General features: G+C 40.0%; 4 protein-coding genes across 6 annotated transcripts; 3 read left to right on the top strand and 1 right to left on the bottom strand.

Moving 5' to 3' along the window:
- The first annotated feature begins 1248 nt into the window (after nucleotides 1–1248).
- On the top strand, nucleotides 1249–6015 carry LOC102700093 (pyruvate decarboxylase 2-like). Its single transcript, XM_006643719.3, has 6 exons — nucleotides 1249–1858; nucleotides 4064–4227; nucleotides 4318–4968; nucleotides 5196–5313; nucleotides 5396–5584; nucleotides 5674–6015. The coding sequence occupies exons 1-6, from the start codon at nucleotides 1364–1366 to the stop codon at nucleotides 5842–5844; spliced, it is 1788 nt and encodes a 595-aa protein (XP_006643782.2). The 5' UTR covers nucleotides 1249–1363; the 3' UTR covers nucleotides 5845–6015.
- A 681-nt stretch (nucleotides 6016–6696) lies between these two features.
- Nucleotides 6697–8371, bottom strand: LOC102699816 (transcription factor bHLH106-like). 3 transcript variants are annotated; one of them, XM_040525448.1, is made up of 3 exons: nucleotides 8252–8371; nucleotides 7768–8116; nucleotides 6697–7369 (listed from the first exon to the last, which is right to left on the bottom strand). In XM_040525448.1, the coding sequence occupies exons 2-3, from the start codon at nucleotides 8065–8067 to the stop codon at nucleotides 6878–6880; spliced, it is 792 nt and encodes a 263-aa protein (XP_040381382.1). In that variant the 5' UTR covers nucleotides 8068–8116; nucleotides 8252–8371; the 3' UTR covers nucleotides 6697–6877. The 3 variants fall into 3 exon arrangements, with proteins under 3 accessions (XP_040381382.1, XP_040381379.1, XP_040381377.1); XM_040525445.1 differs by having other exon boundaries at nucleotides 7768–8173; nucleotides 8252–8359; XM_040525443.1 differs by having other exon boundaries at nucleotides 7768–8119; nucleotides 8252–8359.
- A 4843-nt stretch (nucleotides 8372–13214) lies between these two features.
- On the top strand, nucleotides 13215–13592 carry LOC102699539 (em-like protein). The gene is made up of 2 exons (XM_006643717.1): nucleotides 13215–13362; nucleotides 13459–13592. The coding sequence occupies exons 1-2, from the start codon at nucleotides 13215–13217 to the stop codon at nucleotides 13590–13592; spliced, it is 282 nt and encodes a 93-aa protein (XP_006643780.1).
- Nucleotides 13593–16816: 3224 nt separating this feature from the next.
- On the top strand, nucleotides 16817–22804 carry LOC102699828 (acyl-coenzyme A oxidase 4, peroxisomal-like). The gene is made up of 13 exons (XM_006645460.2): nucleotides 16817–16945; nucleotides 17061–17171; nucleotides 18325–18431; nucleotides 18734–18811; nucleotides 19632–19755; nucleotides 19877–19950; nucleotides 20057–20116; nucleotides 20698–20807; nucleotides 21284–21443; nucleotides 21542–21618; nucleotides 21704–21875; nucleotides 21979–22071; nucleotides 22187–22804. The coding sequence occupies exons 1-13, from the start codon at nucleotides 16930–16932 to the stop codon at nucleotides 22313–22315; spliced, it is 1311 nt and encodes a 436-aa protein (XP_006645523.1). The 5' UTR covers nucleotides 16817–16929; the 3' UTR covers nucleotides 22316–22804.
- The last annotated feature ends 3235 nt before the right edge of the window (nucleotides 22805–26039 follow it).

The following is a 26039-nucleotide window of genomic DNA, read 5'->3' as shown; positions in this document are numbered from 1 at the left end:
TTTAGAGACCGCTGGTGCACTTCACTATTTAATGTCATTTCCAGAGCAATAACAACTCAGTTTTGCCTCTCTAAAAGAACACTGTTTTGCCTGCTCTAACCAACAGCTACGTACAGTATTACCCAAACAGTGACCTGGCTCACCATATTTTCGATTATTCTTAAGGTTATAAACTTAAAGTTAATTTTTAAAAATTAAGTTTGAAATTAATTTTAGGGTTTTTTACTTTTGGGTTACAAGGAACACACATTAAAACTTTATCTAGAAATTAATATTTAATCAGTAATAAGCGGTTTTGTTTATGTTTTTAAACCAGGGCTGCTGGACCGGGAGCATGTGGCAGCCAATCTTATCCAGACTGGGACACGCATTGGCCAAAAAAACTATCAAAAGCGAAGCTGGAGTAGTTATATAGTACTGAGGTCCAATGAGATATAACAGAACATGCATCTTATCATCTATTTTTAGATATCATCTATATTCTCTCCAACCCTCCAAATAGATATAGAGGATGTCATATATAGATGGTCCGTTAGAGTACAAAGAGATATAAAGGATGAAAATATTTTAGATGATCATCCAAATAAAGATATAAATGATTAAATTTAGATAAACGGTTAATGATGCTCTAAGAAAGAATATCCTAGAGCACACACGCACAACGCTTAGTCAAAAGCCCTCCTGTTTACTCTTCTCCAACATTTACGCCGTTCTAGAAAAAGGGATAGATTCCGCAACCCGATCCGGAGAAAGTCGAGAAAACAACGGGCGCCACCGGCAACGAAGTTGTATGCTGCTGATTAGTAAACGATTTTTTTTTCTAAAATCTTTTTGCTGATTCACATGAAAATGGCACATATGTTCACATTTTTTTTTACATTGGTCGTAGGTAGGAGTAGTTATCTGTCAAAACTCTATAAATTTTAAGTATTTTTTTTTGAACCTAGACCTTAATATTTGTAGGCTAAATTAAACGGCACATTACCACCCTAGTCGTAGGGCTGACTAAATTGCTTTGAAATTTGCGATAATAAAAATCAAAACGAGATGGTTAATTTGGTACTGTGTTCTGATTATTCTCTCGTCGTCTAGCGAAAGTCCACGGCCACAGCATGCGCCACTTGTTTACGGAAATTCAAACAAAAAAAAAGACAAACGACAAACATTTTTCTTCACAAAAACAAATAAAAAACAGAAAAAAAAACTCGTATAAATACCGCTCGTCTCCATCCACTGGCCTCCAACTGTCCGACACGCCGAGAAGAGAGAACCGAAAAACGCAACCTTTAACCAACTTTTCTCCCAAGGAAACTTCTCCACTTCTCTCCTCGCTTCCGCGCCGCCCGCCGCCGCCGCCTCCGACATGGACACCACCATCGGCTCGGTGCCGTCGGCGTCCGACGCGGCGTCGCCCCCGCCGGCTCCCGCCGCGGCGACCGCGCCGAGGGAGGCCACGCTGGGGCGGCACCTCGCGCGGCGCCTGGCGGAGGTCGGGGCGCGCGACGTCTTCACCGTGCCGGGGGACTTCAACCTCACGCTGCTCGACGAGCTCGAGGCCGAGCCCTGCGGGGTGCGCCTCGTCGGGTGCTGCAACGAGCTCAACGCCGCGTACGCCGCCGACGGGTACGCCCGCGCGCGCGGCGGCGGGGTCGGGGCCTGCGCCGTCACGTTCACCGTCGGTGGGCTCAGCGCCATCAACGCCGTCGCCGGCGCGTTCAGCGAGAACCTGCCCGTGGTGTGCATCGTTGGGGGGCCCAACAGCAACGACTACGGGAGCAACCGCATCCTGCATCACACCATCGGGTTGCCTGATTTCACGCAGGAGCTCAGGTGCTTCCAGACTGTCACTTGCTATCAGGTAATCCCATTCTTCAGGTTTCAGGGATTGGGTTGTAGCGCGAGGTATTTTTAGGATCAAAATTTAACATGTTGGCTGTATGCTTGCTGGGAGCTGTAAGATATGTATCCCGTTGCCTTGCCTGCTTTGGGGATTTTTGTGGGCTTTTTAACTATTTGCCACTCTTACGGAGAGCCACTGTCCGGATGCCATACTTCCAAAGTTTTTTACAAAAATACCACATGTAAAAGACACCATCTATATAAATTACCATTTTTACACATGTGGATGTACACATCAGCTTGCCAACATGGACCAGGGGAGTCAAATGACACATACTGCCCCTGTTTTCGGGCTGCTTGACAAATGAAAGATCTGAGCTGGGACTGTGTGACCACCCTGGCTAAACTTAGTTGCTAATATACATTAGCAACTAATAATATAATACTTTAGCTAATATACAAAACTTAAACAATATTCATCAGTAAAATTTCAGTAAGTATACAGACATATATATGTGCAGAGCCAACAAACATGTAAACAAATTGAATAATAAGCATCATCCAGTAAATATGAGCATGTAGTAGGCCATATGAAGCTTCCAGTAGGCCATATGAGGTCACACATCAATATATGAGTATCCAGTAGGCCATACAAGGTCACACATAACAGAACAAGCTAATAATATTGACCATACCATGCTACACATCAATTCATACATTAGTTCACAGCAAAATATAAACAATTCGTACATCAGTTCACATCAAAATACATCAACTCATTCACTAGTGAATGCATGGGGCCGCTTGGCGTGGATCGGGACCGGCGGCGCTCGATGTGATCGGGGGTGCACGGGCCGCCGGCGCACGGAGCGGCGGCGCTCGGCGGAGACGGAGCAGCGGCGCTCGCCGGGCGAAGGAGCGGCATTGCTAGCCGGGCGACGGACCTGTGGCGCTAGCTGGGGCGACGCCGGGCTGATGGAGCGGCGGGGCTTGCCGGGGCAGCGGTGGGCGGGAGGAGCGGCGGCGCTAGGCGGGTGGGGGAAACGCACCAGAAAGAGAGCGATGTACTCCGGTATTCACTTCCCTAGGGGCAAAAATGTTATTTCATTCCACTGATCCACATTGGCGAGCTGACATGTACATCCACATATGCAAAATTGATAATTTATATAGTTGCTGTCTCTTACGCGTGGTGTTTGTGTAAATTTTTTTGGAAGGATGGCATCTGGATAGTGGCTCTCCGTAAGAGTGGCAAATAGTTAAAAAGCCCGATTTTTGTTGGTGGAATTCAGGAGAGTGATTGTGTTTATTCTGGAAATTCTGGAGTAGTTCATTATCAGGGCAAGGTACATCACTAATAGGAATCAGTTTTTAAGTTCGAACTTTCTAATAACTGAATTTTGTCATGTATCAAGTCTGTGCAGAACAATGCATTTCTAAGCATCCAGTTTCTCTTTGTTGTGCAGCACATTATATTGCTAGCTTTAACAAAAATGCATTTCTAAGTATAAAATTAATCTTTGTTGTGCAGCACTATATTGCTATTTATAACAACAATACATTTCTAAGCATACAAATTCATCTTGGTTGTCCAGAAGACCAGCACATTATATTGCCAGTTATAAATTATATCTGAAGTTTATAAGTTTTGAAAGTAGAAGTATTTATATATGAACGGATGTACCATTTCTTGAGATCAAGACCAAAAACAGATCTTCTTAGTACACAGCTTTTTTTTTTTTTAACCATAGAAGCTCTAGCATTTTTTAAGAATAATTTCATTTTTCTTTAAATTTCATATACAGAAACTTTTATCATGGTATTTGGTCATTACACATTCAAATATTACAACATTTTATGCCTATGTTTAAGAGCTTCAAGCATTATTTATGCTGCCTTGAGAAAAACATTCATCTTGCCATGCCTGTGACCTGCTGCATCAGTTATTTGTTTTGATTGGTGGGTCATTGCTTTTGTACCCTTATTGGATCAAGTTTAATATTTTTTATTTGGAATCTGCCGCTTTTGTGTGCGAATATTTTCCTGCATGGCTGTATTGAATGGTAAAGATATATTTTTAGAACCCAAACCTCTGCTTTTGGCAAAGGATTTCCAAACTTAAAGCTACAGGGTTCTGCTGGAAAGGGGGAAGATGCAAGTCATATAGTAATTATTTTTTTGCATTTTTTCTAAGAATTGATCTCATTTTAATAATACATAACAGGCCGTGGTGAATAACTTGGAGGATGCACATGAGCAGATTGACACAGCCATCTCCACTGCAATTAGGGAAAGCAAGCCTGTTTACATAAGCATCAGCTGCAACCTCCCTTCTATCCCACATCCCACATTTAGCCGCCATCCTGTCCCTTTCTTCCTTTCCCCAAGGTAAGTTGGCATGGTTCTATATGTGCGTAAGGATGACGGGATAATAATAATAGTTGCATTTGCTCATGTGGATAATTGTTTCTTTGCCAGACTATCAAACCAGATGAACCTTGAGGCAGCAGTGGAAACTGCTGCAGCTTTCTTGAACAAATCAGTTAAGCCAGTCCTCGTTGGTGGACCAAAAATGAGGGTAGCCAAAGCATGCAAATCCTTTGTAGAGCTAGCTGATGCCTGTGGTTATCCTGTTGCAGTCATGCCATCTGCGAAGGGTCTTGTGCCAGAGCACCATCCTAGGTTTATCGGCACATACTGGGGTGCTGTGAGCACTCCGTTCTGTGCTGAGATCGTTGAGTCAGCTGATGCATATCTATTTGCTGGCCCAATCTTTAATGACTACAGCTCGGTTGGATATTCACTCCTCCTCAAGAAGGAGAAGGCCATCATCGTCCAGCCAGATCGGGTGGTGATCGGGCATGGACCTGCATTTGGGTGTGTTCTGATGAAGGACTTCCTGCATGCGCTTTCAGCACGGCTGAAGAAGAACACAGCTGCATATGAGAATTATCGTCGGATTTATGTGCCTCCAGGTGAACCTCCTTTGTCTGAGCCGGAAGAGCCATTGAGAGTGAACATACTTTTCCAGCATATTCAGAAAATGTTGTCAGCCAACTCGGCTGTCATTGCTGAGACCGGAGACTCTTGGTTTAATTGCCAGAAGCTGAAGCTACCAGAAGGCTGTGGGTAAGTTCCTGTTCAAACCAAATATATGCATGTATTTTAAGATAGATATACAACTCCTGCCTGATAGTTTCTTATAAAATTGGCCCACTGTAGGAATACAGTAGAGGCATATACATATCATGTCATTTTTCACCAATAAATCTTCAATATTAGATAATGGTGTCAAAAATGTTTCATATTGACTTCTTAGTTTGGTCATGTGATTAAAAAGTGTTTGCTCTTGACAGGTACGAATTTCAAATGCAATATGGATCAATTGGTTGGTCAGTGGGTGCAACCCTGGGATATGCACAGGCTGCTAAGGATAAGCGTGTCATTGCATGCATCGGAGATGGAAGCTTTCAGGTTCCAAAAATTCAGTATCTGTCGAATTCTTTGTGAGGTTCTGTAAACTATGCAGCAATAACTTAATTTGACTGGAACTCAGGTAACAGCACAAGAAGTGTCGACAATGCTTCGTTGGGGGCAGAAAAGTATCATATTTCTCATAAACAATGGAGGGTACACCATCGAGGTGGAGATCCATGACGGTCCTTACAATGTCATCAAGAATTGGAACTACACCGGTGTGGTGGAAGCGTTCCATAATGGCGAGGGGAAGTGCTATACGGCTAAGGTCAGTGGCACAACTGTAGCCCATATTATCGTGGTTTAAAATAGTGGAAAACCACATGGCAATGAAATTTTGCAATTTGGGATCTGCAGGTCCGAACTGAGGAGGAGCTGAAAGAAGCAATTGAGGAAGCTCAGGGGCCTAAGAAGGACTGCTTGTGCTTCATAGAGGTCATTGTACACAAGGATGACACCAGTAAGGAGCTTCTTGAGTGGGGCTCCAGAGTTTCCGCTGCAAATAGTCGCCCACCGAATCCTCAGTGAGTACGTCAGGTCTCCTACTTGTGATGTTTTGAGTAGGAGAATGTCAGGGGTCTCAATAAACTGTGCATGTAATTAACCGCTGTTGTAAGTGTTCATGGTTCCTTCATAGAAATGATTTCAGACACGGATGCCTGTATTGTTGTTGTTAATAAATCTGAAATCGATTTTGTTTTTCTTCCTTTAGCCAACTCATGATTTGTGTTTCTTATCCATGTTCCAACTGACTTGGCTATGCATTGTACATTGTATCTGGTTGTTCTGAAGAACAAAGAATAGGCTTCGGGCTTCCCTTGAACCTTTTTTCTTTGGAAATACTCTTGACTCCCCTTATTGGGCATTTAACTATTTGTCACTCTTAAGATTGGATAATAATAGATTTATCACTCGCTGATTATAATATGTGGGCCATCATGTATTTATGATATATATGTCCAGTGGTAAATCTTTTATCACCGCTTCATAAGAGTGGCAAAAAGTTAATAATTCTCTTGATTGTCGAGCAGTGAGAGCAGCGTCTCATAAGAAAATTGTTAGGCTAAACAATAATCTTATGTATGTTTCTCTGGATCACTCTTCTGGTACATGGGTTTTATAGAGTCTGTAAGCACACGCCTGAAAGTTGCATCCGGCAGTCTGGAAAACTCGGCCCGAACCAAAAGTAACGACAAGGTGGATTCCTATTCTAATCAGTCAGCCAATCTAAACTCAAAAGGTGTTATGTTGTCAGTCGTTCTACGCAAGCACGCAAGCTGAATTGTCAAACTAATCATGTGACTTCCCAGAAGAATATTTCTGTACACACAGTCATACTACAGCATACCCAAAGTATGCCCTGGCTGGGGTCATGATCTTGTGGATTGCAACCACTAGCACTACCAACAGTTCAGACATCAATTCTGTCACAGCAAGCAGCAATTCAGGCACACAATTCTCAAGACCTATAGCTCTCAGAGATGAAGATTCTTCTCATCATTTCATACATATTTCTCAGCTAGTAGAAAAAGAATCCCACAAGAGAAACAAATCTTGAAATCTATATGGACATAATTGAGCAATGTGACTCCAGGATCCTCTGCCTCTTGCTCTGAAAGTGATTGCTCCCATATACTATCTCAGGAGAAGCAAGCTTGGCAAGTGCCTGCCTGACAGCCTCCTTCAGAGACTTCAGGCTCACACCTGCAAGGCCTTCTTCCTCCCTGTGCAGTATGAACACATGTTGCACCCTACCTCCCAGTGTGGTCATCTCTGCTCTTACTGTCCTCAGCCTCAGGCCATGGAATGCCTGGGTGATACCGGCGATGAGGTCCGGCCGGTCGTCGCAGCTGATGGAAGCCTTAATGTACAGGGTCTTGTGGTTGCCGGTGGCAGCGACGGCGACGGCTGCAGCGGCGTCTCCGGTGAAGCATTCGATGGAGACTTCGTTGGTCTCTGGAGGAAGGGCCATTTGCTGTGTGATGTCACTTGCCTTCCTCTTCAGATCCTTCACTTGGTCTACCACTCTGGCTAGCAAGGTGGCCTTGTCCATCTGCAGTGCAGGAATAAAAACTGAAACTTGGTGTTCAAAGTCATAGCAATCTAGGCTGCTAGCATTTGTCCTGTTAGGGAATTCCAAACTAGAGAGGGAAAGCCTGATGAAATGTGATCAAATGTGAGCCTGAAGTTTCTATCAGATGCCTCCTATTGGCCTTTTTGACTTTCTTGCAAGTTTCAAAGTTTTGTATGAACTACGACTGAAAAACAGTTTAATAGTAAATATCTAACCTCTATCTACTTTAGCTTCAAGAAGCTATGTTGGCTAACAAGATCACAAAAATGTTTTTGAGTGAAACATCACTGGTGAACTGCGAGCAAACTCTGAAATGGCCCAGATGTTGCTGCAAACATCTTGCTGAATGCTTAACAACTGAAGGTAAGAACACAAACCTGCTTAGTGTCAGGGATCATTCTCCTCAGTGTGGTCAGATGAGCATTGATCCTCTCCCGGCGCCGCCGCTCGGCCTCGCTGTGAATCTTCAGGGCTCTCGCCTCCGTCGCGCTTCTCCCTGACCCCGACGAGGACGACATCTCCGGCAGCCCGGCCGGCTCGACCGCCGCCGCTGAGCTGGCCTGCCGGGGCAGCAGAATTGAGCCTCTGTACACTGAAGGATCACAGCCATCGTATGGCTGCAGTTCTTGGAGTTCCTTCCCTTCCTGCAGTTGCAAAAGAGGTTGGCATTCAGCCATTCAAACCTGCATCCTACTTGTTTTACCTACTGGTTCTTGTCGGCTGTGACTGCTGTAAACAGGGGGAAATGGGACGGATCAGATAGAGAAACAGCATCAAGAACAACTGCAATTGGCAAGAAATGATGCATCAAAGCAAGGAAACGAAAGTGAAAGTGAGATGGAGCAGGCCGATGCTGCTTACAATAGCTAGTGCAACAGCGTCTTGTCATCTCATTTCAAGGATGGAATTTGGGTGAGAGATATGCTTGTGTGTGAGATGTGATCACTCCATGTATATGATAATTGATATGCTAAGTGTTCTACACTTTTTACTGGCCAACCACCCTATATATGCATCCCTTTTTCTTACATGTGTTCCCCACAAAAGACTAAGAGAAAGTGTCTTTGGATTGGCATGGTTTGTCCTCCTGGGGCCCAATGGATGAGGTGGCATGCATGAGTGTGTCATGAGTAGGATGTGTAGAAAAAGTCTGACAAATTGTTACGAGTCTGTTCTGATAAGGATTCAGATTATTTCAGACTGTAACCATATGTTGTGACAGTATAACCGTATCATCTTTGTACCCTTGTAATAATGGCTGATTAAGTACTTTTTCAGATAATAAGCTGGTTGAGTGCCACTTTCGTGTCTTTTTGCTTTTACTTATACTTATAAACCAAAATTTAAATTTTTAACCTTAAATTTAGAGTTGATTTTAGAGTTTTTTTTTGAAGTTTATTTTTCAGCCTTATGCTAAGAATACGTATATAAAAATTTTATTCATAAGTTATTTTTCATTGTAAATATGTCGTTTGGTTTTTTCCATGAAATAGCCGAACAATCACCCCCTGCATGTATTATGTAGAGGATGGAAAAAGTATATTCTTTAATCTTAAAAAATAACTTTATCATAAAAATTTTCTCTCGTTGTGTTACTTTTTGAAAAAAAAATTAAAACAGCTTATTAACAACCAAAAATAATTTATGAGTGAAAAACATTTTATATGCACATCCATGGTGATCCAAAAACAAATATTGTAAAATAAGATACAATAAAAAAACTACAAAATAAACTTCAAATTTTGTCTTATAAGTAGAAACATAAGCAAAACAATGGGAGTCTTTATCATGTGTAACTGACTATATATGCCATTTTACTCCAGTCAAATTGTGGGTAAACTATTTTGTGCTTTACCAATGGATAAAAGAGTACACAAAGGACCGAAGTGTTAAGAGCAATGTTTACACTAACTCGTCAGCAATTATCTGTGGTTTTATGATATATTTCATGCTATGTAAGCTTGATGAATTACTCTCTGGGCATGTGATCGGCCAGGAACTTCTGAAAACATGGAGATCAGGCAGAAGGCAAGCCACAAGAGTCCTCTTCTGGAATTGGTTAGCTCGTCAGAAAAAGTCACGCAATTCATTGACTAATGTTTCAAGCATTTCCTCTGAACGAGACAGAGGGATAGAGACACGATTAAATGAGTTTTCATGGTGTACAGGCTCCCAACAGTGACACTCTTGGCCTTTAGCTGAAGCAAACACTTCTCTTTCACACTCATTAACAAGCAACTTCGCAGGAGGGAGGCCTTTGGATCCTATATGATTGACAGGTCTTGTGCTTATGCATATGATTCAGTTTCAACACTGTCATCGAATGCGTCAATTTTTGCTATCTGAATCTCACAGCAGAAACACTGTTCACTCGAACTTATCTCATCGTTACTGTGTTTCTTCGTGTCCTATAGTCCTTCTACCCAATCTTTCCAATGGCAATATGTGAGGCCAGAATTAACGTCCAATGTTAGTCAGTTTTGTCCCAGTACTTGAACAGAACTTCATTCAGGTTACTCTTCAGAGAGATCTGGCATGTACAACTCAAGTGTTTTCACCATTGACTCATGAACAGGGATGGCTAGAAAAGATGCCAAGGTACAAATGATTCAAGAAATTAACCAGAAGGATGCTCTCATGGTTTCACTGGCTTAGTACTCCAGTAGCTTTGCATGTGAACTTGGGAGTTCATCACCAAGGCGACAAGCTGCCCAGGAAGCCGCAAATAACACTGTCTGTGAGAGAGCGAGACGACAAATCGATTGCATGATTTGCTCGTCCTTTGTGCCTGCGCTGGCGTTTGTTTGGCTTCTGAAATTAATCCATACATCTGATGATTGATGTGTTCTTTCTTGTCCTTTTTTTTTGAGATAACTGAAGAAAACATCTCCACATACCTCTGCATCATCAAGAGATGCACACAACCACGTTCTTTCTCGTCTGAGCAAGGTGAAGTCTTTGCCGATTTTGTTGAACGAAGCAGGCTTGTTTCACTGTTCATCGTCAGAGTGATCAAAGGAACCTTTTGACCATGTGACAAAATTCTCATCAGGCAAAAGCTTCCATATGTGTAAAATATTGATTCGTATAAGAAAGTGTTATACAGAGACCAATGGTGTTTTGTTGATTACGCAGAGACCGTGGAATATCACAGCTGAAAGCGTGAAGAAACTTCCCGGTCAGATATGGGAGTTCTTGCAGCCTACGCGAAAGTTGCACGTGCATTTGGCCAAAAAGACCTTTTAAACTACAACCTCCATTTTTACAAATATATAACGTGGTTGTCTTTTGATGTGATGTTTTATTATTTATCTTACTAAAAGAATTATACATGTATTATTTATTTCGTTGTGGCTTGTTTTGTTATTAATAATAGCATTTTATGCATCGGTTATATCTTTTCACATATTTATCCTTGATTTTTAAGCAAAACTAATAGTTAAACAAAGCCACATGTGTTATCTATTTAAAATGAAAGGGAGTAATATATTGCAACCTTGTTCTAGAGGATCTTTTGACGTTCTGGGCGGATGAAAACCTACTGCCCCCTTTTGGACGTGCTATGTATAGTCACTCCTCCTTTTTGACAATCAGTATATACATTTCCATACAAGACGGTAACGGGACACCTCATTCGCCATGACAAACTCTTTTACACCTTTACTGCTACCCTTTTCTCTTTACGCCAAACTATTACAAATAATTAAAATATTTATATGAATGCTCATAGATATGGACGTATATAAAACACATATATTGGTTTATGAGTAAATTAATATATAATTAAAATATTTTATTCTACCTCCGTTTCATATTGTCTAGCTTATATATATATATATATATATATATATATATATATATATATATATATATATATATATATATATATATATATATAAATCTAGGTAAGCTAAGGTAAAAAGTCTTATGTGGTGAAATGGAGAGAGTAATACAGAACACAGCAAGTGACGACTCAAGAAATGCTATGCAAAACCTTCCACAAAGAAAGTAAACGATGATTTTCGGTCGTAAAGGTGTTGCATTCGGATAGTTTTCAAATTATTTTGTCCATGTTAGTTGCACAATCCACACACCTGTCGAGAGATGGCAACAGGGACCCAAGACCTGATAGGTATTTACTCCATTAAGGTATGGGTATGAGCTAAATATATTACCCGTCGGTAAGTAATTGGACAAATACTTTCACCCGATGGGTACGCGGGTATAGAAACGTTCTTATGATCCCCATACCCGTTTATCCATGGGTAATAAATAACCACAAGTTTAAATGCATGTCATGGTCTAATATCATATTAGCCTAGTCTAATTAACCAAAACCATACGTATTTAAACCATTCATACATTTTTCATCACACTATATGAATGTGTGATGTCCTAAGTATCTAGCATCTATGCATATACTATATGAAAACTGTGATATTTAGATTGTTTTGAACTTTTGCGGGTATATGGGTGACCGGACGGGTAAGGCTACCTAAGCGGGTATGGGTATAAGGAAATTTTTTTACCCGTGACAGGTATGAGCATTTTAATGATATTGAATTTTACTAGTGAGTATGGGTACGAGATAACAATACCTGATGGGTATTTACCCATTACCGTCCCGAGACCTGTGCAACTGGACATCTCGACCGAATTTTATACTACAACCAGGCCGCAGCCAGCAGGCCGGCCCGTTGAGAGGCAACGCCGGACGTGAGGCCCGTATACCTTCATCATCCAGAGAAGCCCGGGGGAACAAATGTTTCGTTCTTGTCTTTTACGCGAATGTTATCCAACAATTAGACAATATATTTTGAAAAAATAGATAAACTTATATTTCGTTTTTAATTTTATATTAGTTAATTCATTGTTTAAACTATAAAATAACTATTAAAAAATAAGATATATTTTGTTTTTTCTGCCTCCGACAAAAAAACGCACGTCTTTCCTGGGTGAGTTTATCGTACGAACGTTCGTACAAACAGACGGTTTCCGAACAAATAACGTACTTAGTTATATTTATATACGTGCTAATTAATATAGACACATATACAAAACATATATATACATAGATGTAGATGTATTGATGCATGTAATCACAGAAAATCTTATAATATATAATAGAGATAGTAATGTTTATAAACTTAGACAAATAAACTTTACATGATTTAATATAAATATATGGATTTAAAATTAAAAAATAAATCTCTGTATAACTGAAGTCGAATATGTAAATTTTATATGGGTAGAACGTGGTACCTGATATTTTTTTTAAGAAAAATATACCGAAAACAATGCATGCAAAACCTCTCCGCGCGAACTTTCGCTAAACAGTCATGCGTTCTGCTCTTTCCATACACGGCCCACCGCCGAAGTTACACACGCGTCGCTTTTTCGCCGAGACGGACGGCGCGCCACCCCACCTGTCGCGGTGAAGGTGAAACCCCCTTCCCCTCTCGCGGCCGCGCCGCCGCAGCGAGCTCAACTCGCCGCGTGGTTTTACCACCACTGCACCTGACCCCTTCCGGCCGCTCGCATGGCCACCACGCGACCAGCTGCTCTGCTGCCTCGGTTAAACCGCACACGCGGCTACGTACGTAGCAGCGGCGCATGCGCGCAGCGTGGTGGATGCACGAGCGTCGCGGTGTCCGCCCGTCTCGCGGCCCCTGTATAAGTAGGACGCCGAGCCGCGGAAACGAAGGCATCTCACCTGTGTATCGTGACTATCGTCTCGCCGAGCAAAAGCTAGTATATTTGAAGAAGCAAGCTAGCTCTCGTTGGTACGTGGTAGTGAGGTAGTGTAGGATCGGTCGAGATCGAGATGGCGCAGCAGGCGGAGAAGGCGCCGGAGCTGCAGGACCCGGAGATCCGGGCGGAGCTGGACCAGCGCGCCCGCGACGCCGGCGAGACCGTCATCAAGAGCGGCACCGGCGGCAAGAGCCTCGATGCCCAGGAGCGGCTCGCCGAAGGCCCGTTCTCTCTCTCTCTCGTTGATCCTAAACTAATAACGTTAATTTCTTTCGTGTTACAATTAAGTAATATACATGTAAGTTACGTACGTGCAGGGCGCAAGAAGGGAGGGCTGAGCCGCACGGCGGAGTCCGGCAAGGAGCGCGCCGACGAGGAGGCCGGCGCCGTGCTCATCGAGCCCGACGAGAAGGCGCTCAAGGAGGTCAAGAAGGACCTGGGCCGCAAGTGAGATCGAGATCACCCGGTGATATGATGCCCAGCTACGTAGGCCTTTCCTAGCGTACGACGTACGTATCGCTCATATAGTGTGTAGTATAGTTGTGTTATTGTATAAGTTGTGTTATTGTATAAGTTTCCAGGTGTATCCTAGTGTAGAGACGTACGTACCGTACTTACACGCGCGTGGCTGCATGGTAGGCGTGTGGCGTGCGTGTAAGATGCATCACGTACTCCCCTGCTAATAAGATAAGTACACCATGCATATCGTGATATGCATCACGTACTCCCCTACTCAATTCCATATTTTTCATATTTTTTATATGGCGTCGACTTAATTTTAAGTATTTTTGACCATATATTTTACTTAAAAAATTATATAATTATTAATTAGTTTGTTATAATATGATCTTTAACTATGTTTTATAGTTTTCTGTATTTTGATATATAAATTTTGAATTAATAGATAACGGCGTTATATAAAATACATCGAGAAGAATGTCGGATGTATGTGATGGATGTACTGATTAAGCTCCTTTGGCTGCAAATTTTTGTAGATCGATATGTAGTCAAAAGACATGCAGATATCGATCCTACTATATAAGGAGTACCACGGAATATAAATAATTAAAAATAATTTGAATATTAGCTATTAAAATATTTTTATACTTTTAAAAGCAAATACAAAATAAGAAAAGTCTAAATTTTCTCTTCTTTCCTCTCTGGTAAGTCAGAGTTTAGTAATTCCGGAGTAGATTTTGGGGTTTTAATCATTAAAACAATATGTACATATTAGTCTAAATTATTTTTTATACATGTCTAAATATATTTTTTGGGAAATAAATCAAAAAATGAGGACCTAAAATTTAAATTTTCACTTCTATAAGCATCGAATGGGGTAATTAGTGTATCATTGTATTGTCCTCTGACGCAAAACAGTTTGGCGTTAATTCCTGACCATTATGTATTAGATGGCAAATCATATCACCATTCAGTTTGCATCAGCACACGGCTTGGAGTTGGGTCTTACGAAAAAAAAAAAAGATGAAGCATAATTCACTTTAACATGGCTTATCTAGTTTTCCCCCTTTTTTCGGGGATATACACAACATACTAGTAGTTATAATTAATAATATACAATTGCCAAGACGCATGTCTATCTCAGCTCAGTCGCGGCACTGGGTATTGGCGGTGCAGCCGCGCGAGTACGTGTTGGCCTCCTCCATGTTCAGCGCCGACGAGACCTCGCCGGCGGCCTTGACGGCTCCCTCGCCGTCGGCGACGTTGGCGACGGGGGCCTCGGCCTTCAAGCCGAGTGGCGCGGGCCGAGTGGGCCGGGTGGGCCGACCCCAGGATCAGGCCCACAAGCACCATGGGCACCAGCGCCACCCTCGCCCTCGACGCCTTCGCCATATAAATGCTAGGAACACGCACGCAACGTACACCTCTTCTTCTCCGACCAACTGAAGTGATTGGTTTTTTAGAAAGAAGGGCCGCAACCCCTTCCATTTCCATTTTCATTAACAGAATAGATAACAATGTGTCTAAAACAGTACTCAGGTAAACACGTAGCAAAATCATTTCCATTAATAGAAAGGATAACAATTTCATTTTCATTAACAGAATAGATAACAATGTGTCTAAAACATGTGTCTAAAACAGTACTCAGGTAAACACGTAGCAAAATCATTTCCATTAACAGAAAGGATAACAATTTCATTTTCATTAACAGAATAGATAACAATGTCTAAAACAGTACTCAGGTAAACATGTAGCAAAATCATTTCCATTAACAGAAAAGATAATGTGTCCAAAACAGTACTTATGTAAACACGTAACAAAACCAACCTCTTTCATTTTCATTAACAGAAAAGATAACAATATATCCAAAACAGTACTATAACAATATGTCTAAATCAGTATTTATATAAACACGTAACAAAACCAACCTCTCTACTAGCTAATTTCATAAAACCACTTAAAACTAGCATCATCAACAACAGACCAACACAACCCCTGTCTAACAAGAATCCTCACATCATCAAGAGACAAATACAAGAGATTGTTTTTATTATTGTTGTAATTATTTTTCTGGGATGTGAATTGTGTTGATGCAGACAAGAATCGAGAGGAGACTGTTGAGAGAGAGAGAGAGGTGACTAAAAATGGAGCTGTTTATGTTTGGCTCCAATCTATTTTAGCAACACATGTATATTAGTATATACCTACACTATTGTATAGTGTTGTATTCGCGAGTACGTGTAACCGCACCGTGTGATGACTGACGTCAGCTGCGACGCATGTCACTACGTGCATTCTTACGCACGTACTGTATTGTAGCATTGTAGCGTCGATCTGTTTTCTGGAGAATCGAAGCAATAATGTTTGTATATCGCACAACTTGTGCAGATTTCATGTTAAAAAAATAGAACTTGTCCAACTATGTACTGTAATCTGAACAAATCTATATATACTGGTTATGGATGATTTACCGTCTCTTCTCTTTGCTTTTGTTCTACAAACTTCTTTCCACTTTTACTTATGTTTATTTTTATACGTCAAAATTTGAATTTTTTAAATTAGGAGATGATTTTAATTTTTTTTTATTGTAGATTATTTTTTATTGTAGATTATTTTCTAGACTTTGTTTCCATATTGTTAAGATCATGTATATAAAAAATATCTATAATTTTTTATTTGTAAATATATTATTTAACTTTAAAAAACAAAAAAATGGTAGCCTTAAGTATGATAAAAAATCTTATAATATTAAACATGTAAGTGCAGTTTGCAAAGCGCTAGCTAGTTCATACGTGTTTCGTTTTTCTGTTTGAATTTTGTAGCAACTCTGTTAAACTAGCCGGATCATCTTGCAACAAGTGAACTCAGTCAAAACCATCAAAAAGGAACTCAGTCAAAATCGAGGCTCATCTCGGATAATAAAATAAAAACAAGGCAAAAATGATGCAAATAAATGACAATCCTATCCAGATCGAGGTGGCAAAAAAAAACGTAGCACGACAGGCTCCTTTCTCTCTGACAGGTGGGGCACCACCAGTTGGCTCCCTACTTCCCGTGGGCGCAGAGCGGTAAAGGCAGGGTCCTCCGCAACGCGGGCCCCACGCCTATCTGGTTTCTTCAGTCTCAATGACATGTGGGACCAAGAGACACGTCGGACGTACCGGTGCCGTACATAAAGCGGCAAGCCAAGCGAGAGAGTCGGAGAGAGCACTGCTCCTTCGTCTCTTCCACTCTTCCTCTCGCCTCGCTCTGACGCTCCCCGTCTCCTCCTCCTCGTCGTCCTTTGCTCCGCCTTCGCCGCCGCCCGCGAAGCTTCGGGCCGCCGCCGGATGGTGGGGAAGCAAGGTGGGGCTTGGCTCTTCTCCCGTGGCTTTGGAAGCAGCTCGATTTGGTGCGGGCGTTGGTTGGGTGTGGGTGGGTGATTGATCTCGATGCATTTAATTGGTTGGTTGGTCTCCAGGTGGTGGCGGAGATGGGCGCGAGGAGGATGGCGCCAAGGTCGGCCTCCCGGCGCTGGATATCCTGCTCGCGTTCCCCCAGGCCACGCCGGCATCCATCTTCCCGCCCTCCGGTGAGGAATAAGTGAAATTCATTCTCCCCGTTTCGTTCGATCGGAGTTTGGGCTTTGGGCGCGTGTTGATAGTGACACCATGGAAGTGAGACGGGAAGGTGGGGCTATGGGGTTTTGTGATTATAGATTTTGGGGTCAACATGCTGTTTTTTCTTTTACTATTTTCGTTGGGTTACTTCCTTACTGGAGATTAGCTAGCTTTGTGATGTGAGATGGGGAATTGTGATGATCTGATCGTAGCCTTGCCTGATTATCCTGTATTCCTGTTGAATAGCCTGACCGTTATTGTCCGCTCGTATCATTGTCCTGTTTTAGAAGTTTTCAGTACCTTCATTACTGTACAGAGGTTTTCTTGCGCTCGCTAGCTTGACATCAATTATTGGGTACGGTCATTTGGTCATATCGGAGTCGTGCCACTTCTTTTCAACTTAACTGTAGCTGCTATCGAACTTCGCTTGATAGTTCTAGAATTATAGAGTTTGACTTGATATTTCTTCGATTCTTCTTTTATTACCCTAAAATAATGATATGAAATCTTTCTGAAGTTTAATTGTAAATGTTTCTAAAACTATTTTAATCTACTAGATGTGTTAGTGAAAGCACTTAAAATATTATAAATATATTACTGTATTATTAATATGTTAAAAATGTTTAAATTGGTTATTTATAAGAAGGTAAAAAAGTCAATAACATCAAATAGAAAAATTTGTAGTGTTTTCATATGGTTTTTTTTTCCTGTGGTCCTACCACAATTAAGAAATATTGTGGTGTACTATCAATTATTAGAGCCTTGGAGGGGTTACTTTGGAAGCTAAAATGTGCAAACTAAACTGTATAATCACATGCTTTTGGCTTCTAACATATTGCTTATTTAGTTCTTAGTAGTATGCTGGTCATTTATTTTTGTGCAGGACCGAGAATAGACTATTTGACCTTTATAATGCTTTATATTCATGTGTTCTTCCCTCTCAACCTGTCGTGTTTTAACTTTCAGGGATTGGACTATTCAGCCTTTTTTTTTTTTTTTGCTTTAGTAATGCTAACTTAATCAACCCTTGGTTCAGTGTTGTCAGTTAATTTGTGGTGTACCACTTAGAAGGTACTTGGTGCATGCTGCAATTTGTGTCTGATTATATACACCTTTAATTTGCAGCATCAGACTATTATCAGATTGATGATTTGCTAACCACTGGAGAACAGTCTATCAGGAAGAAGGTCAGGGCTATAATGGAGAAAGAAATTGCACCCATTATGGCAGTGGTATGTCAATTCCCAAACTAGTATGTTTATAGCATTATCACACCAATTGTTTGTCTATCATGTAAAACAGAGAAAAGTTGACTTCCTTTGTGGAATATCATATTACATATTTCATTCTAGTTTAAGTTTACCTAGCTATAAATTGCTCATTACAAAACTGACTAAGAAATCTGTAAAGAGTGTACAAACACTAATCTACTCTAATTTGATTGACTAGCTAATTCCCTTGACAAACTTTCTTGGTCATATAATAACCTTCCTTTAGAAGATATCATAACCATTTTGTCAACCTGATACTGCAGTACTGGGAGAAAGCAGAGTTTCCATTTCGTGCCATTCCTAAACTTTCAAGCCTTGGTGTAGCTGGAGGTACAATAAAGGTAATAATCTATCTATGATGCAGTTACCTTTTATTTGTGCATCACATTCCTGTTCAAACTTTTCCACAAAAGGATGGAGAATTAACATAAGGGATTTTCTTTAGTACTCTTGCTTAGAAAAGCTTGCTGTTTTCAAAGAAGAATTAAAAGTAAAGATTTTGCCAACCAGTTACCTTTTTGCATGACTAGCAGAGTAGGAGGTATTCATGGAACAAGTCCTATAATCTTAAAGCCCGTATTTTCTCATCCAAGATAAGTCAAGTGTTTCTTTGATGATTGATCAGGTTGCTCTCATTCTCTATCTGCATAGAGAAATCAAGCCAAGCTCTTAGTTACTATTTGTGACAATCTTTAGCGAGTCTATTTAGCAAGTCAGAACAGGATACGTGTACCTTTAGGCAATGTTTTCAAGCCATCCAACCAATCGTGATTAGTCATCCTAGTGATCTAGTCGGTACTAAGGCAACTGAATTCTACCACAATTAGTCATAGAGTTGCCCAATTAATTGTGATTAGCCGTCCTAGACAATACTGAGGCAACTTGATTTTACTTTCCTCTTTAAAAACATTACCTTTAGGTTTAACACCCTTACTGAATTAAGGTTGACCACCTGCAACATTGATATTGTTAAGAGTTGTAGTAGACCAGTGCTCAGACAGTAGCCAGATTTGAACGAGTCATGTTAGTAAAATAGATCTGTATTTTGTACAAATTTGTCCTGATTGCTAAAGCTTACACAGAAATGATTGTGCTTACATTTCTTCTAGTTTTCAGTGCTCCAGATTTTCTCAACTTCATTTTGTGTGAACCTTACTACAGGGATATGGGTGCCCAGGACTTTCAATAACAGCAAGTGCTGTTACTATGGCCGAAATCGCACGCGTAGATGCAAGCTGCTCCACATTCATTCTGGTACACTCCTCCCTTGCAATGGTCACGATAGGTAAAATCATCTACAACCTTTTAATTGATACTGTCTCGTATAGTCATATTGTAAAACCTCACCAAAGTTGGTTGTGCTACTACTGAACCGTGCTTGCTCCTCTGTTTTTCCTGAAGCACAGCTCTTTGTGGATCTGAGGTTCAGAAGCAGAAGTACCTGCCATCCCTTGCTCAACTTACCACTGTTGGTTGCTGGGTATGTTGAATTGTCTAATATCCACACTGAATGTAAGCAGCTCATACAAGTGAGTAAATGATACGTACTATCCACTATCCACTTAAAAGATATTTCCTTTCTGTAGGCACTGACAGAACCAAATCATGGAAGCGATGCAAGCTCCTTGATAACCACAGCAACCAAGGTTCAGCAATCCAGACTTGAAGCACTATATATTTTTTAAAACTAAATGCCAAATATTTTTTTGTCCAGTTTTGTATGCGTGTTCTGTTGCAGGGAGCATGCTTATTTTTTGTTCCTTCTATTTTTTTAGGTTTTGTTTTTTTCCTTTTTGAATTCAATTCAGTTTCCAGCGTTATAGTAAGATGAGAACAAGTTTAATTCTATATCAAAGTTTTTAAAATGTTTTGGAACTAAAACCTAAAGTCCACCTTTATCTTCTTCCATACATAAATGACAAATCAGATCAGACCCCCGAAACCAAAAAAAAAAATGAATTTTAGAAACGGTACTCATGTGTTGATGTGCACATCCCACAGAAGACAATCACAAAAACAATTGGTTGGTTCAATTTGTGTGGTTTGCTGAGTACATTCTCCACCTCCGCATTTGGATAGTTTGTCTTGCTACCTCATTGTCATATTGTGCAGGTCTAAAATTGAGTTAACTTGGTATGTTTTTCGGATGTATGAACTTTTGATGGGTAAGCAAAAAAGTAATAGTGTGTATTGGGTAACATAAATTTTGTGGCTTGTTATCGAACAGGTACCTGGTGGTTGGCACATAGATGGACAAAAACGCTGGATTGGTAACAGTACTTTTGCTGATGTGCTCGTGGTATTAGCTAGGAACGCAGATACAAAACAACTAAATGGGTAAACCATCAGATCTGATGTTGAAGCATGCAGAGTAAATTTCACGAAACATGAAACTATTGGTAGTTTGATCAAAATATCACAAAACTACAGATTTAAGGGTGTGTATCACAAAACTAAAGATTTAACACCACTTTTTTTCACAAAATTACGGACTTTATGCATTGTGTCGCAAAACTACAGATTTAGTATTTTATCATAAAACTACAACTTTTGTAACTTAAAAAGACAACAGTAGAACTCTAAATCCTGTAGTTCTTTGATATCTTCACCACTAAATCTGTTGTTTAGTGATATAAGACATTAAATCTGTACTTTCCTGAGAAATTTGGTACTAACACTGTAGTTTTGTGATACACGAGCTTAAATTTGTAGTTTTATGATGTTTTGGTCAAAGTATTTGTAGTTTTGTGAAATTTACTCAAGCATAAATGACTGAACTAGTGTTATCTAATAGTTTGTTTGACTCTTCGTAGATTTATTGTGAGGAAAGGTGCTCCTGGCTTGAAAGCTACAAAGATTGAGAATAAAATTGGTCTCAGAATGGTTCAGAATGGTGACATAGTTTTTAATAAAGTATTTGTCCCTGAGGAAGATCGATTGCCAGGTGTTAATTCATTTCAGGATATAAGCAAGGTATTGATATTTCATAACATTTTCACTTATGCTTATATATTAACATGTGGTGCATGGAGTAATCCAGTCTTTGTACTAACTTTTGACTGCTCAAACAGGTCCTCGCAATTTCACGTGTCATGGTGGCATGGCAACCGATTGGTATATCAATGGGGGTGTTTGATGTGTGCCATCGGTATGGGATCTGTTCGCCATTTTATGGTTATATATTTGCCACTCCATATGCATTTCACCTTTTTTTTTTCCACAAACTGATATAGGTATCTGAAAGAAAGGAAACAGTTTGGAGTTCCTCTAGCAGCTTTTCAGCTAAACCAAGAAAAACTTGTACGTATGCTTGGTAACATCCAAGCGATGCTTCTTGTTGGTTGGCGCCTATGCAAGCTTTATGAGTCGGGGAAAATGACACCAGGGCATGCTAGTTTAGGGAAGGTTAGTGAGATGGCTGGCAAAGGCTCACTTTGTCTGTAACTGTAACTTTGCGTTGCTTTGAGATATCAGTGGTTTAACATTTCATTTCTCTTCTCATCTTTAGGGTTGGACATCCAGAATGGCTCGTGAGGTGGTTTCTCTTGGTCGAGAGTTGTTGGGCGGGAATGGAATTTTGGCTGATTTTCTAGTTGCAAAGGTAGATGATAGTGATCTCATGCAGGATATTGAGATATTCATATGTACCTTATAACTCAACCATTTTGCCACCATTCAGTACTTAATGATTTTCGTGATCGTCGCTATCTCTGTAGGCATTCTGTGACCTGGAGCCAATATACTCTTATGAAGGCACATATGACATCAACAGCCTGGTGACTGGTAGAGAAATAACAGGGATCGCAAGCTTCAAACCTGCCGCATTAGCAAAAGCTCGGTTGTAATCATCATTTTCAAAGGCTAAAGCTACAAGTATCTCACTGCAGTTTATTCTCAGCTTGCTACTACAGGAAGCAAATAAAAATCAGGTCCCCATGCACCGATGATTGGCCGGCTAATGCAGCACTGCAGCCTGGTGCAGACCAGATAGACTCCTTGGAAAATAGCCAGACAATTCTCTGGTCAATCTTGGCTGGCTAGCTGTCTATGCTGTACGAGAGGATATCTGACGAATCGCCTAATGGAATCGTGTCCGGTGGAGGACAGCGTAAATAAAAGTTCCGCCCTGTATGCCAAATCTTTGGCATTTAACTTACATTGTGAGCGTTGTAAAATCTGAATAAAGGTCGAGAACATGCGTACCGAATTTTACCTCTTTTACCCTGCACTGCGGCTGTTCTTTGGTTTGTTTACCTGAAACATGATGGTTGCTTGATTGTTTGCCTTACTCTGTCAACGGAATATCTCGCCTAATCTTTTCACTTATACATATAAGCCAATTTTTTAATTTTCAATCTTAAATTTAGAGCTGATTTTAGATTTTTTTTATTATGGTTTATTTTTGAGCCTAGACTGTTAGATCGTTAATAATACCTATATAAAAGTCTTATTCATGTTTTTTCTTTACAAATATAGCGAATGATTTTTATTTTTCCAAACAATCGTCCCCTCTGACTTTAGACAGGAAACTTCTACAACAGTAACTATCTAAGCCTAAATTCATCTGGTAGTGGATTACTAGTACGGAGCAGTCACAAAACCACGCAGACGCGGTCATACACACGGCAAATAGCCCTGTAAACGACGCAACAACTTTCTTTCTATTAAAAAAAACTTGGGCTTTCTTTTCTCACGGGGTTTTCATGTTTAATTGATTATATATGCGAGGGTACGAACAATCAAATTAATAACTATAAAGTTGACAATTTATTTTTAAAAAACCAGATAAAAATACGTTTATACATAACTTTTTAAACGAAAATACACGGTAAATACGTGTGTGTGCGCGCGAGAAGCCGAGAACCCATAATCCATATGAAAAAGAAGGAACGCTCAGCATCCGACGCTGACAGCCTCAATTGGAACAGGAGGCGGGGAAGGTTTCAGACGTGCGAGTTGGGGAGCATTTGTTTGTTTGGTACAGACTCCTCGTGGCGCGGGCCGTGACGCAGATCACGCAATCGCATCGCTTCTCTCCCTTTTTTTCTCCCTCCCTCTTTTCCCCGCGTGATCAATGCGACTACGTGTTGCCTTGCCCTGCTCTGCCCCTCTCTCCTGTACTCCTGTGTGGACGGCGAGAGGGAGTGGGAGTGGGGAGAAAAAAAAATGAGAAGGAAAAAAAGGCGCATGTGCTGATGCGTGGTGAGTGCGTGACGCGCCTGGTTGGCTTGGCTGTGGCGTCCATACGGCCGTAGCGGTAGCCCCCACTAGCACTTGCATAGCACGTCGAGCCAGCCAGCCAGCCACGTTTCATTTCCCCAGCTCACCTCTCGCCCCGCGCCCCCTGTCACGTGGTTCCCACATGCCAGCCGTCATAGGTCAGTCGTTGCAAATTTTTTCTCCATGTTTTTTTCCAGAAGCTTAAGAACGTGTTCCATAATAACTTTATTATTTTTCTGTATCTAACATTTGACCATTCGTCTTATTTTAAAAATTTATGCAAAAATCTAAAAGAATAGTCACATATAAAGTACTATTCATATTTTATCATCTAGTAATAATAAAAATATTAATCACAAAAAAAATTAAATAAGACGAATGGTCAAACGTTGAACATGGAAAAACGAAAAATGATGCTATTATGGAACGGAGTTAGTATTTTTTTTGCTGGCGGTTATTTTCTCGAGTTTATTTTAGATTTTTTAAATTTTAGAATAGTAATTTTAAGGTATAAATAATTGAATTAACTACTTATAAAGCTTTAAATTTTAACTTATATGTAGAAATATTTTATACAAAGCACATTGTTTAGAAGGAAAAAGATAGCAAAAGGCAGGCACCACGGGCTAGAAAGAGGAAGAAGAAGAAAAAAATAGCAACAGAGTCTGTTTCAGTATGCATCAAAGGAAACAAATCTTAAACGTCTGAAATTGTACTCGGCTCCTATACGGGGAATATTTTATTAATGGAATGCTAAACGTAAGTCCAAAACAAAAAAAAAGGAACTTTCTTTTATACAATTGAACCTTTGGATTAATATAAACCAAACAAAAATAGAATACTTACATAATCAAGCCTTTGGATTAAGAAACCAAAAGTCCAAAACACACTTTATTAATAAGATAGGATGTAGTGATGAAGTGGTGCCCTGAGCCGAACTCTTTTTACTTGCCGTGCTCAATTAGCGCATGATGGACTGGTGGCACAGATGCACAGTGCCCTTACCTTACTGCACGTCCAACTACACCACGACACATACCTTATATCAAAACAAATACACACATAATACGTGTATGTACGCGTCCACGTCTCTTTCTTTTTTTTTTCCTATCCTAGTGCTCTATGTACATTTGCATACTTCTCTATACTCTCCTGGCCCACGGATATATATACCAACTCTATCTTTATCTTTTTTGAAAAAAATATTATCTCCACTTTAATAATTATTACCGTTTTTAACGAGGTAAAATTCAAACTTGGACAATTACTCTCTCAGTTTAACAATATAAGATTTTCTGACATCGTTTAAATTTATATGAATATTAATGAATCTAAACGTATATTATATATATATATATATATATATCTATATCAATAGATGATCTAGATTATGCTAGAAAGTTCTATAATATAAAACAAAAGTTTAACAACTTTAAAAATATTTAGTTTAAAGATAATAGAACAAGAAAAATATGTATAGATAAACATAAATACTTAAATACAAGTAAAAATATATTAATTTATTCTTGTAATAAAAATCATAGTTAAGGATAGAAACATGAATTATCAAACTAGCGGATAGAGAAAATAGTATTAGAATTAACACGAACATGGATAGAAATCTCGTCCTAGTTTTTCTTCTTTAACTAAAAGATACCCCGCGCGTTGCGAGATTTATGAATAAATTTTTATAAGAAAAGCTTGTATTGCAAGCACAATGAAAACACCATATGTTCGAATATCAAGCTATGGTTTCAATAAACATGCATATTGATTTATGTACTAAAGGATATGTATTCTGACATATGACGGTGTACATGAAAGATGTGACGTAGTCTTTAAAACAAAATTAAATCAAGATAGATAAGTACAAAGAAATATATAATAATCAACTGGTCTAATTATTTAGAAGCATTGAAAGCCTTTAGATTTAGCAGTCTTCACAACGAAAATTAAGATAGCTCAGGATTAAGGAAATAGTAAGGAGCGGGTACGATTATTTGGAAGCATGTGGAGGCTACATGTCGTATATTATGAGTTGATTTGTAAATTTTGTTGGAAAATGTATTAGAATAAAGGAGAATAGAATTTTCATGTTAGCTCACTTTGTTTTTAGCAATGATAATAGTCTTCACCATTTCTATTACGTAGATTCTTGAGCCACCTCGTGCTGCATTGTTGATAGGGACAGGTTGCTGTTTTAAATTATTCATAAAAAATTGAGTTAGCTTTATATTTTTAATCTTTTAATTCTGAGGGGCTGTTAGGAGTAGACCATACTCTTCTTTATGATATTTTATAATAGGAGGATCATTGGTACTGCAAAGAAGTGAAATATACAGAAGGTTG

Source organism: Oryza brachyantha, chromosome 1, assembly GCF_000231095.2.
Source record: "Oryza brachyantha chromosome 1, ObraRS2, whole genome shotgun sequence".
Lineage (NCBI taxonomy): Eukaryota > Viridiplantae > Streptophyta > Magnoliopsida > Poales > Poaceae > Oryza > Oryza brachyantha.
Note: the sequence above shows the minus strand (reverse complement) of the source record. Positions and strands in the feature narration are given on the sequence as shown.